The sequence below is a fragment of the Oryx dammah genome, unplaced genomic scaffold, assembly GCF_014754425.2.
Source record: "Oryx dammah isolate SB20612 unplaced genomic scaffold, SCBI_Odam_1.1 HiC_scaffold_11229, whole genome shotgun sequence".
NCBI classification, from domain to species: Eukaryota; Metazoa; Chordata; class Mammalia; order Artiodactyla; family Bovidae; genus Oryx; species Oryx dammah.
This window is the reverse complement of record NW_024080622.1, coordinates 359009-371387: the sequence shown is the minus strand read 5'-3', so window position 1 is coordinate 371387 and position 12379 is coordinate 359009. Positions and strand designations below refer to the sequence as shown.

At 36.7% G+C, this 12379-nt stretch overlaps 1 protein-coding gene across 2 annotated transcripts in view; it reads right to left on the bottom strand.

Moving 5' to 3' along the window:
- Window positions 1–2615: 2615 nt before the first annotated feature.
- LOC120861136 (coiled-coil domain-containing protein 91-like) overlaps window positions 2616–12379 on the bottom strand; it is a 305946-nt gene continuing 296182 nt past the window's right edge. The window contains exon 12 of one of the 2 annotated variants that reach the window (XM_040236770.1): window positions 2616–3731. In XM_040236770.1, coding sequence (XP_040092704.1) covers window positions 3621–3731 — 111 coding nt within the window. In that variant the 3' untranslated portion in view covers window positions 2616–3620. The remainder of the gene's footprint in view (window positions 3732–12379) is intronic. The other variant, XM_040236772.1, reaches the window with a different exon arrangement.

The window sequence follows — 12379 nt, the reverse complement described above, 5'->3', positions numbered from 1 at the left end:
TTGGCAAAGTAACATCTCTGCTTTTGAATATGCTTTCTAGGTTGCTCATAACTTTTCTTCCAAGGAGTAAGCGTCTTTTAATTTCATGGCTGCACTCACCATCTGCAGTGATTTTGGAGCCCCCAAAAATAAAGTCTGACACTGTTTCCACTGTTTCCCCATCTATTTCCCATGAAGTGATGGGGCCGGATGCCATGATCTTCGTTTTCTGAATGTTGAGCTTTAAGCCAACTTTTTCACTCTCCACTTTCACTTTCATCAAGAGGCTTTTTAGTTCCTCTTCACTTTCTGCCATAAGGGTGGTGTCATCTGCATCTCTGAGGTGATTGATATTTCTCCCTGCAATCTTGATTCTAGCTTGTGTTTCTTCCAGTCCAGCGTTTCACATGATGTACTCTGCATATAAGTTAAATAAGCAGGGTGACAATATACAGCCTTGATGTACTCCTTTTCCTATTTGGAACCAGTCTGATGTTCCATGTCCAGTTCTAAAAGATGTTAGGTATCTGCAATTTTATATTAGAAAGAATAAAACTACCTGTTGAAAGATCTGCGGTTGAATCCCCCCGAACTCTGTCTGGTCCTCATGGGCAATTAAACACCTAATCTACACTAATCAACGCGGATATATCATCTCCTATACAGGGTTATTTCAACTTCACAGGGGTGTTGAAATAATGTGAAAATACTTGGTTCAAAGCAGATACTCATTTGTTTTTTGAGGAAATAACTCTACTAATAATGAACCCTCAAGCATGTTACTAAAAATGGAGTCACAATTTGACAGTGCTTTGTCACTCAAAAAATCTAATTACTCTCTTACCCATAGTCTTTCAAGATGGTGCTTTATTCGCCTAGACATAAAGATAGGAAATGCTCTAAAAAGTGGTAAGGAAAACATACAATAGGAGGGGAAAGTTTTAGATACAAAACATTTGATTAGTTTGAGACTTTCAGCTCATATATCAGGGAGAATCTCTTATCTTTGGTCACAGTGTTGCAGGGAGGGGGACCCCCTTCAAGGGCCCAAAACTGGGCTCTTGTCTAACACTCAGAAATGAATTGTCTGGGGAGATATATGTGCTGACAAAGCAAGAGATGTTATCGGGAATAAAATCTCCAATTTTACTGGGGGCCCGGGTGGAGAGCAGTAGGGTAAGGGAACCTAGGAGAACTGCTCTGCCACATAGCAATCTTGTGTTTTGTGGTGAAGGGATTAGTTTCTGGGTTGTCTTTAGCCAGTCATTCTGACTCACAGTCCTTCCTGGTTGTGCATGCCTTGTTCAGTCTATATGGATGCCAGTGAGAAGGATTCTGGGAGGTGATCTGACATGTGGTGTCTCCTTTTGACCTTTCCCGAGCTCTTCTGGTTGACGGTTTATTAGTTCCATGTTCTTTACCAGGACCTCCTGTCAAAACAACTCATGCAAATAGTTACTATGGTGCCTGGCCAGGGTGGGCGGGTTCAGTCAGTGTGCTTCCCCTAACAACAGCATAATGCTTAAATCGTGAGAAATTAAATTGTAAGCATGAGATTTAAATGTTTAAGTCTAATTCTCTTAGTGAATGCTACCTGACATGCTTTATGTCCTTGTGATAACCAGAACAAAAAGAGAATACAGTTCTAAATGTGGAAACCTGTAACTGAATATCACTGAAACAGATTATTAGCTAATTCAGTTTGGAAGGATAAATGTATTAATTAGTTCTATGTCCAGATGATTATTCTCAGTTATCTTTAAGGACAACTCCATGGGATAAAAATATTGTAGCAATCTAAGAATTTATTATTGTGCATGGTGGGTGTTCTGCAAATATTCAGAGACTGATCAGTATCAATTTGTTCCAAATTACTTCAGACAATAATTAGTCTATGTCAAGAGCAAAACTAGAACTCCAAATGGAAGAACAAAAAAATCATTCTGTGCTAGCTGGGATAAAAAGAGAGGTGGAGATGATTATATTCTCTTGATATATCCTCTATCTCTGGATCTTAGTTTCAACGACCTTCTATGCTTCATTTTCATTGAACTCATATCTGAGTAACTTGTCAAATATCCTATCATTTTAAATTTGATGACAGAGTCAACTGATTTTAAACATGACTATTACATTGTTTTATTGACTTGTTTCTGGATTAAAAGCCCTTTTGCCCCTTTTTAACTGTGCTGCATTTCAAATCAGTGGCCTGCTTGCTTTAATTTCTTATTTAAATTTGTAAGATAAAACAACTAAGTAGTCATTAACAATTTAAAGATTCTTGAAGTGAAGTAAAAGTCACTCAGTAGTGTCCGACTGTTTGCTTCCTCCTGTATTGTAGTCCTCCAGGCTCCTCTGTCTACCAGGATTCTCTAGGCAAGAGTACTGGAGTGGGTTGCCATGCCCTCTTCCAAGGGATCTTCCCAACCCAGGGATCAAACCCAGGTCTCCCACATTGTAGGTGGATTCTTTACCATCTGAGCCAACAGAGAAGCCCTTGGTAAAATAAGCCCTTGTTAAAGATTCTTGGTGTGTAGGTATAAGTTAAAAACATCATCATCCATAGATGTAGAAGTTAGATTTAGAAAAAAAATTAAAGAAAAAACTTTAAAGTATTAAAAATAACAACAACCAAATAATATTTGAAGCTCTCTTTATTACACTGAGAAATCCCAGAAAAGTACAGAGCCAATGAAAGTAGGAGCATTTCAGGAAACAAAACAAAAATGTTTGCAAACATTTTAAATGATATTTTAGTTTTGATGTCAAAAGAGAAAACAAAAACCTCATGATTTTGCACTGAAGCACACCGCTCATGAATTAAGTACATCCTGAAGTACTGGGAAAGGATTTCACATCTCATATTTGGACCTGATTCCATTATATTTATATATAAGAGGGAATATAAATTCCCTAAGTTATATTCTCTTTCTAGAGATTAAGTTCATGGTGTGATTTGTAAGAAAAAAGATTTTATTGATTCATAGTGACTGTGAAGAACAGAAATAGGAGATAAGCATATTATACATATATATTCCTTTAGGTGGTACATAAGATCAAAGTTGAATTAATTTAATAATCTTCAGTGTTTTTAATTGCTACCAATGACAATATATGGATCCCACTATAGAAGAGGTTGGTAATATCAGAATGACTCTCTGGCATATCCATGCTTTATAGCTAAGTTACACAGATAAAAAGGTGACATTGAAAACCATGCTATTTATATCCTCAAAATCAAATAAATGTATGATGACATTCTAGAATCTCATCTGGAGTCACTGTGAAATGATAAGTAAAGATATTTACTATTTTTGCCAAAAACAATGTAACCGGCCACCAGAAGCTATACTTTATTTAATTAAATTTTGGTAATTTTCAATGGTTTTGAGGGCACATCATACTGTCTGTTGCTGCTACTATTGCTACTAATAAAATAACATTAAACATAAAGGAGAAAATAAAAGAAAATAAATTAGATCTCTTTTTCTTCTAAATATTGTTTTAGTTTATCCTTGAAGTGGAAACCAATTTTCCAAGGTTTGGAAAGAAAACAAAAGTATCTTTGTAATTCAGAGCATGTATTTTAGAGGTCTAATGATTTATCCATTGCCAGTGTGGGTTAGCTTGTCACGTTTTCTTTATTCAATGTCAACTGGTTCTGTAGCTATTAAAGCACTTAACTGTTTCTGAGCACAGGAAAGGAACAGTTCCAAACTGGACAGGCTTCTTTGGCGGATGACTTGGTCAAGCTGTTGATATTTTTTTTTAAGAGAGAGAGAGAAAGAAAAAAGAATATACTTAGTTGAGGGATAAAGAACAGTATGCCACTGAAGCCCACTAGACAAAACTTTTCAGATGCTGATTTAGAAAATCAAACAGTGCTTTAAACTCAGATATAGTGCAGTCACTATTTTTGGTCTATCATCTAAGATGAAATGATAATTGTTACAATTTTATAATTGATGTTGATATTCAGCTACTGGAAAATACCATAAATTTGATCAGAATGATTTCAGAAAATATAAAATAGTATTTAAAATACCATTTCTTAATGAATATAGAGACAAGACATCTACAAATATCATAAAAATATAACAGATGCAAAAAACAAAAGAAAAACATAGTAGGGAAAAACAGCATAATTACACCAGGCCTAAGTTTACCTGGGACAAAGGATAAGTGAGGACATACCCAATATCCTAAAATTAAGAGAAAGTTTCTGGGAAAGGAGTATTTTAAGGAATATTAGATACTGTTGAAACTTAAATTTGATTTGGTCTATCTGCTGAGTCAGAGATGTTTTTATTAGGATAATTTTAGTGTATTAATAACAAATGCAGTGAACAAAATCAGAGGTTTAGTAATAAAAGTCATATAAAACTTTCATAATGTTAAGGATTATAAACTACATCAAAAAAGTTTTTAATTCTCCTGCCTTAAAAGATTGCTCATGGTATAAAAATAACCAACAACAACATATTATCTACAGGTTATAGCAGAATGTATGAATGCAAAAGAAAGCCAAATAAATTCCATTTCACAATACATACCTGTCATATTTATGTAAAAGTTGACATATTCCTCCACAAGCTCCCTCAACATTAAGGACAAATCCAAACAAAAATTCTCTAGTAAATTACACATCTATAATCCACTAATTTCTAAAATGACTGAAAAAATAGAAGATTAAAATTTTGATATATCCTAAAAATTAATCAAAAAGAATACAGTAAATTTATCAAAATCCTCATGTAAAAAGACTGAAAACTACTAAGACTCCCTCTAATATTAGGGATTTTAATGTACATACAGAAACAGGATTCTTGCTTATCCTTTTTCCCCATTTTTTTTTCCGTTTTTCTCTCAGATGATAACTTTAGGTAAATATATATCTTCTGCTTACAAAGTCTCTATTAAGTAAGACAGTTCTTTACAAGGTAAACCCCAAGTGAGCAGAGAGCTTCTCTGTCTTGATGACTATTGTACCTCAGCATTAGAAGAAAGTCTGGTCACATGTTAGACATCCCATAAATATTTTCTGAGATTGAATGAATCAATAAATACTTAACCCAAATAGAGTAAAACAATCTACTAGGAAATGATAGGTATACTTTTAATACTAAAAGTAAAAACATGCCTAATAATCTAAAAGCTATGTAGTAGACATTTGAAATTTTTAAAGTTTCATTTTAATACACATAAAGCATAATGAAAGTTAATTATTTGAAGTTTTAAAAAATTATTTTGCACTTGGTCTAAATTCAAATAGCACAGAAGGGTATACCAACACCCAGGTCTAGTATATTCCTAGTGGTTTCTATCTACTTTGGATGTTTCCAAGCACTTAAAGATGGGATTTAAAAAATATTTGGTCCAGATGCTGTAACTGTTAACCATGGGAGGGTTTATATAATCACTTTGTTCCACTGCCATTACTGGAAATTTTTCCTTTTTTTTTAAAGAAATTGCTTGACTGTATTCCATGATTTATTTAGCAACTCTCTTACTGATAGACATGTAAGTTTATTTCAACTTTGCCTTATTTTTGCAGCACCATAGAAATTTCAACCTGGGTGCATTACCTTCAGATGTTCAAGGGTTTCTAAAGAGATTCTATTATATGGATTTTCTACATTGTAAGATTTGGATAGTTTATTTTTAGATGCAAAATAATATGATGATATATGATAAAATATCATATAATTGTGGTTGAACATATTAGTATGTTCACATGGGCACTGTGTGAAGAACAGGCTATGAAAGGAGCAAGACAAAAAAATCAAGAGATACAATATACAAGACAGTAAATGTGTGAAAAATAAACACAATTAACAAAAAAATCTCATTAATAGAGAAAAGTGTAATACTTCTGATCAGTTCAGTTCAGTCGCTCAGTCGTGTCTGACTCTTTGTGACCCCATGAACCACAGTACGCAGGCCTCCCTGTCAATCACCAACTCCCGGAGTCCACCCAAACCCGTGTCCATCGAGTCAGTGATGCCATCCAACCATCTCATCCTCTGTCGTCCCCTTCTCCTCCTGCCCTCAATCTTTCCCAGCATCAGGGTCTCTTCAAATGAGTCAGATCTCCGCATGAGGTGGCAAAAGTAGTGGATTTCAGCTTCAAAATCAGTCCCTCCAATGAACAGCCAGGACTGATCTCCTTTAGGATGGACTTGTTGGATCTCCTTGCAGTCCAAGGATCTCTCAAGACTCTTCTCTAACACCACAGTTCAAAAGCATCCATTCTTCGGTGCTCAGCTCTCTTTATAGCCCAACTCTCACATCCATACATGACCACTGGAAAAACCATAGCCCTGACTAGACAGACCTTTGTTGGCAAAGTAATGTCTCTGCTTTTTAATATGCTGTCTAGGTTGGTCACAACTTTCCTTCCAAGGAGCAAGCGTCTTTTATAATTTCATGGCTGCAATCACCATCTGCAGTGATTCTGGAGCCCAGAAAAATAAAGTCTGACACTGTTTCCACTGTTTCCCCATCTATTTCCCATGAAGTGACGGGACCAGATGCCATGATCTTAGTTTTCTGAATGTTGAGCTTTAAGCCAACTTTTTCACTCTCTTTGACTTTCATCAAGAGGCACTTTAATTCCTCTTCACTTTCTGCCCTAAAGGTGGGTCATTTGCGTATCTGAGGTTATTGATATTTCTCCTGGCAATCTTGATTTCAGCTTGTGCTTCCTCCAGCTCAGCGTTTCTCATGATGTACTCTGCATAGAATTTAAATAAGCAGAGTGACAGTATATAGCCTTGACATACTCCTTTTCCTATTTGGAGCCAGTTTATTGTTCCCTGTCCAGTTCTAACTGTTGCTTCCTGACCTGTATACAGGTTTCTCAAGAGACGGTGGTCTGGTATTCCCATCTCTGTTAGAATTTTCCACAGTTTATTGTGATCCACACAGTCAAAGGCTTTGGCATAGTCAATAAAGCAGAAATAGATGTTTTTCTGGAACTCTCTTGCTTTTTCTCTGATCCAGCGAATGTTGGCAGTTTGATCTCTGGTTTCTCTGCCTTTTCCAAAACCAGCTTGAACATCTAGAAGTTCACAGTTCACATGTTGCTCATACTTCTAGGTAATTGACCAAAAATATTACAGCCAATAGTGATCAGACACACACTTCTCTCTTAGATGCCAAAGTACTTATAATTCATTTTTTTCCTACTGTCACTGCAGTTGCTGTTTTCAGTGTTCCAGAATCCAGAGTAGCCAGCAGCATTCTTCATGGGGAATGCCAGTGTTCTGATTAGACACCTAGCCAGTCACCTCTGTTCATCCATTCATATCCTGTCCTTTAAAAAAATTATTTATTTTTTACTGAATGGAAGATTATTTAAATTCTGTAATGCTTTGTAATTTTCAAAAGTTTTACATGGATGATTTCATATAATCTCATAATAACCCTGTTTTTCCCTTCTACCCCTACGTTGCCTTTTTTCCCTTCCCTCTCCCCAGAGGTAACCAGTAGTGTGTTCTTACATATGTGAGTCTGCATCTTCTTTGTTTTAGTCACAAGTTTATTGTACTTTTTAGATTTCACATATAAGTGATACCATATACTATTTGTCTTTCTCTTTCTGACTTACTTCACTTAATATGCCCTCCAAGTCCGTCCATGATGTTGCAGATGGCAAAATTTCATCCTTTTTTTTTTAAATTGCTGAGCAATATTCCATTGTGTGTGTCTATATATACACCATCTTTACTATTCATCTGTTGATGGACATTGAGGTTGCTTCTATACCTTGGCTAATATAAATAATGCTAGAATGAACATTTGGGTCCCTGTATCTTTTCAAACTAGTATTTTTGTTTTTAACTATATACCCAGGAGTGGAATTGCTGGGTGATATGGTAGTTCCATTTTCAGTTTTTTGAGAAATCTCCATATTGTTTTCCACAGTGGCTGTACCAATTTACATTCCCACCAACAGTATATGAGAGTTCAGTGTTCTCCACATCCTCACCAATATTTGTAATTTTTATTCTTTTCAATGATAGTCATTCTGGCAGTTGTGAGGTGATATCTCATCATGGTTTTGATTTGCATTTCCCAGATGATTAGTGATGTTGATCATCTTTTCATGTGTTTGTCTGCTGTCTGCATTTCCTCTTTGAAAAAAATGTCTGTTCAGTTCTTCCACCCATTTTTAATCAGGTTGTGTGATAGGATCTGCATATTTTAAATTGTGATAGTTATTACCAAATTGCTTTCCAGAGCAAGTGACAGTGAAAGTTGCTCAGTCGTGTCTGACTCTTTGGGACCAGAACAGAATACTGGAGTGGGTAGCCATTCCCTTCTCCAGCGAATGTTCCTAACCCAGGGATTGAACCCAGATCTCCCGCACTGCAGCCAGATTCTTTACCGTCTGAGCCACCTATTAGTCCCAGATGTAGTGTGCAAAAGGAGTGGTTTTTCCCTGTTTTGTCTAAATCACTGTATAATTTTCCATTTTATATTTATAATTTAATATATATAATGAATTATTTTATTACTTATTTAAAAATTATACTATCGACAGACATTTGGATAAACAATCTTTTGCTTTTATACTAGCAAAATGCTGTAGTGAACACCTATCACACAGACCTCTGTATGCTACAATATCTTATAGATATTGCTTGAGCCAAAAAACATGTCATCTGCAATGCTACTTCTATCGTAAATCAGGTTTCCATATATGCCTGAATCTTTCTTCAGCCTCTCTATTCTGCTTCCACAGACAGTTCACCCTATCCCTATGTAAATATGTCACTTAAGTAGGGTGAGACTCTTTGTGACCCCATGAACTGTTGTAGCCCAAAAGGCTCCTCTGTCCATGGGATTCTCCAGGCAAGAATACTGGAGTGTGTTCCCATGCCCTCCTCCAGAGTATCTTCTTGACCCAAGGGTCTCCCGTATTGTAGACAGATGCTTTACCAACTGAGCCACCAGGGAAGTCCTGATTGAACACAAGTCTCTCACATCTCCTGCACTGCAGGCAGATTCTTTATCACTCATGGACTCCTTGGTTACACAGATGGCAAAGAATCTGCCTGCCATGCATGAGACTTGGGTTCAATTCCTGGGTCAGGAAGATCCCCTGGAGAAAGGAATGGCAACCCACTCCGTATTCTTGCCTTAAAAATTTCATGGATGGAGGAGACTGGTGGGCTATAGTCCATAGGTTCACAAGGTCAGACACGACTGAAACTAAGATGTTGACTTTCTTTACCATTGGGGAAGCCCATGGAAATATGCTCTTTTAAATACTACAACTGTGTAAATAAATTTTAGCATATCACATATACCTACCATTCAGCCAAACATACCATCTAATACTTTAGAAGAATATAAATTACTTCAGTTCAGTTCAGTGCAGTCGCTCAGTTGTGTCTGACTCTGTGACCCCATGAACTGCAGCACACCAGGCCTCCCTGTCCATCATCAACTACGAGAGTCTACCCAAAACCCATGTCCAATGATGCCATCCAACCATCTCATCCTCTGTTGTCCCCTTCTCCTCCTGCCCTCAATCTTTCCTAGCATCACGGTCTTTTCAAATGCGTTAGCTCTTCACATCAGGTGGCCAAAGTATTGGAGTTTCAGCTTCAACATCAGTCCTTCCAATGAACACCCAGGACTGATCTCCTTTAGGATGGACTGGTTGGATCTCCTTGCAGTCCAAGGGACTCTCAAGAGTCTTCTCCAACACCACAGTTCAAAAGCATCAATTCTTCAGCACTCAGCCTTCCTTATAGTCCAAGTCTCACATCCATACATGACTACTAGAAAAACCATAGCCTTGACTAGTCAGACCTTTGTTGACAAAGTAATGTCTCTGCTTTTTAATATAATGTCTAGGTTGGTCATAACTTTCTTTCCAAGGAGTAAGCGTCTTTTAATTTCATGGCTGCAATCACCATCTGCAGTGATTTTGGAGTCCCCCAAAATAAAGTCAGTCACTGTTTCCACTGTTTCTCCATTTATTGACCATGAAGTGATGGGACCAGATGACATGTTTTTAGTTTTCTGAATGTTGAGCTTTAAGCCAACTTTTTCACTCTCCTCTTTCACTTTCATCAAGAGGCTCTTTAGTTCTTCCTTACTTTCTGCCATAAGGGTGGTGCCATCTGCATATCTGAGGTTACTGATATTTCTCCTGGAAATCTTGATTCCAGCTTGTGCTTCCTCCATCCCAGCATTTCTCATGATGTACTCTGCATATAAGTTAAATAAGCAGGGTGACAATACACAGCCTTGACATACTCGTTTTCCTGTTTGGAACCAGTCTGTTGTTCCATGTCCAGTTCTAACTGTTGCTTCCTGACCTGCATACAGGTCTCTCTAGAGGCAATAAACACTTGCAATAAAATTGAAATTAAAAAGGAAAAAATCAGACGACAGATAGTCTGATACTTTTTTTTTCTTAAAGTGTAAAAACTAAGCAAAATTTAAAAATATATTGCCATGAGTTACATTAATAGGCAATATAACTTTTCTTTTTTTTTTTTTATGAGTACAAAACAAGGAAGCAAATTTATTTAAATTACTAAAATAGTTTTTAAAATCATTTACAAATCAGCTGCTACAATTACTTTTCCTGATATAGTGTTAGTCACTCAGTTGTTTCTGATTCTTTGTGGCCCCATGGACTGTGGCCCACCAGGCTCCTCTGTCCGTGGAATTCTCCAGGCAAGAATATTGGGGTGGGTTGCTATTCCCTTCTCCAGGTATCTTCCTGACCCAGGGATTGAACCTGCATCTCCTGCATTGCAGGCAGATTACTTACTTTAAAATTTTGGTTAATGAAACATTTAATAGAAATATTAGTTCCTCCATATAACACACATATATAAGACAAGGCTTTTTAGAAACTTATTTTAGAATCCTCTATAAATCAGAACATCTGACTTCTGATATTCAGGAACAAACTACAATGAAGAGTATAAATTTATGAGTACTGATAGTCCTAGTTGGAAGAAATGAGACCATACTCTACAATTAGTTATGGGATCCTCAAAAGGTAAACGATGAGGGCACTGACAGGCTCTAGTATTCTAAAGACAATATTGTGATTTAAAGGTTTATAGACAATAAAAAATAAATTGAATCTAGAATTTTAAAATTCTAAGAAAAATACAGCAGTCGACAGATGAAAAAGCTGTTAGAGATGTAACGCTAAAACCGAAATTCTACAGTAATGTACAGCAGTGTATTTTAACATCCTTCATGTATGGTAAACTTTACTTTCTTTTTGGCTGGAGGTACTCTGTAGAATTTATCACGTGCACAGTAAATCTTTATACTTGTTTTAAGAGTGTCATTAAAGGATTCAGACTGCAACAAGTGGACATGTAGAAAATTAAATCCTTCTTCAATAGCCCAGGAGATCTGGGCAACAAATGGTTTGCCAATTCCTGAAATTATATTTCTTGACAAAACTTTCAGGATATGACTAAAATAAACTGCCTGAATTTACCCATTCTTCAGAGCCAAATGAGCAAATATACTAACGCTCATCAGGTACATGCTTCAAAATCTTTGGGAGGACTAAAAATTTCTTAAAGGGAAAACAAACAAAAAAAAGGATACGTGATAGACTTCACTAAGAATGGAGCTCATATAACTATGTTTGACTAACCTTAGGCGTAAATGCCCATTTTTTTCCTGGTTGTGCAGGGCAGCTTGCGGGATTTTAGTTCCCTGACCAAGGATTGAACCCAGCTCTCAGCACTGGAAGCTAAGCTGGGAGTCCTAACCACTGGACTGGCAGGCTTATTTTAGCTTTTCATCTTGGAGACTCCCCTTTCCTTCCCATTCCGCAACTTTTCCCTTGTTTTCTTTTCCCTGTCCTCCAAAATCAGAAAAAAAACCACATACACTCTCAGATGGCCTTTCATTATTTCTGTTTCTATAAGCAGAAGCTAAGTAATTTACATCTAAGTGATGTAAAAGAGGAAACCCACATTTGTGCTTAGGGAGCTTAATAACTCAACAAAACCTAAAAGGAAATGATACAAATGAACTTACAAAACATAAAGAGACTCACAGACTTGCAAGATGAACTGATGGTTGCCAGGGGAAAGGATAGCTAGGGAGTTTGGGATGGCTATGTACACACTGCTGTATTCAAAATGGATAATCAACAAGGATCTACTGTATAGCACATGGAACTCTACTCAATGTTATGTGCCAGCCTGGAAGGGAGGGGGATATGAGGGAGAATGGATACATGCATATGTCTGGCTGAGTCCCTTGGCTGTTCACCGGAAACCACCACAACATTGTTAATCAGTTAAACCTCAATATAAAAAAAAGTTTAAAGTTTGGAAAAAAAAAAAAAACTAAGCTAAAAACTTGGGAGGATTCATTGGAAGGAGCCTGATCCCTCCCA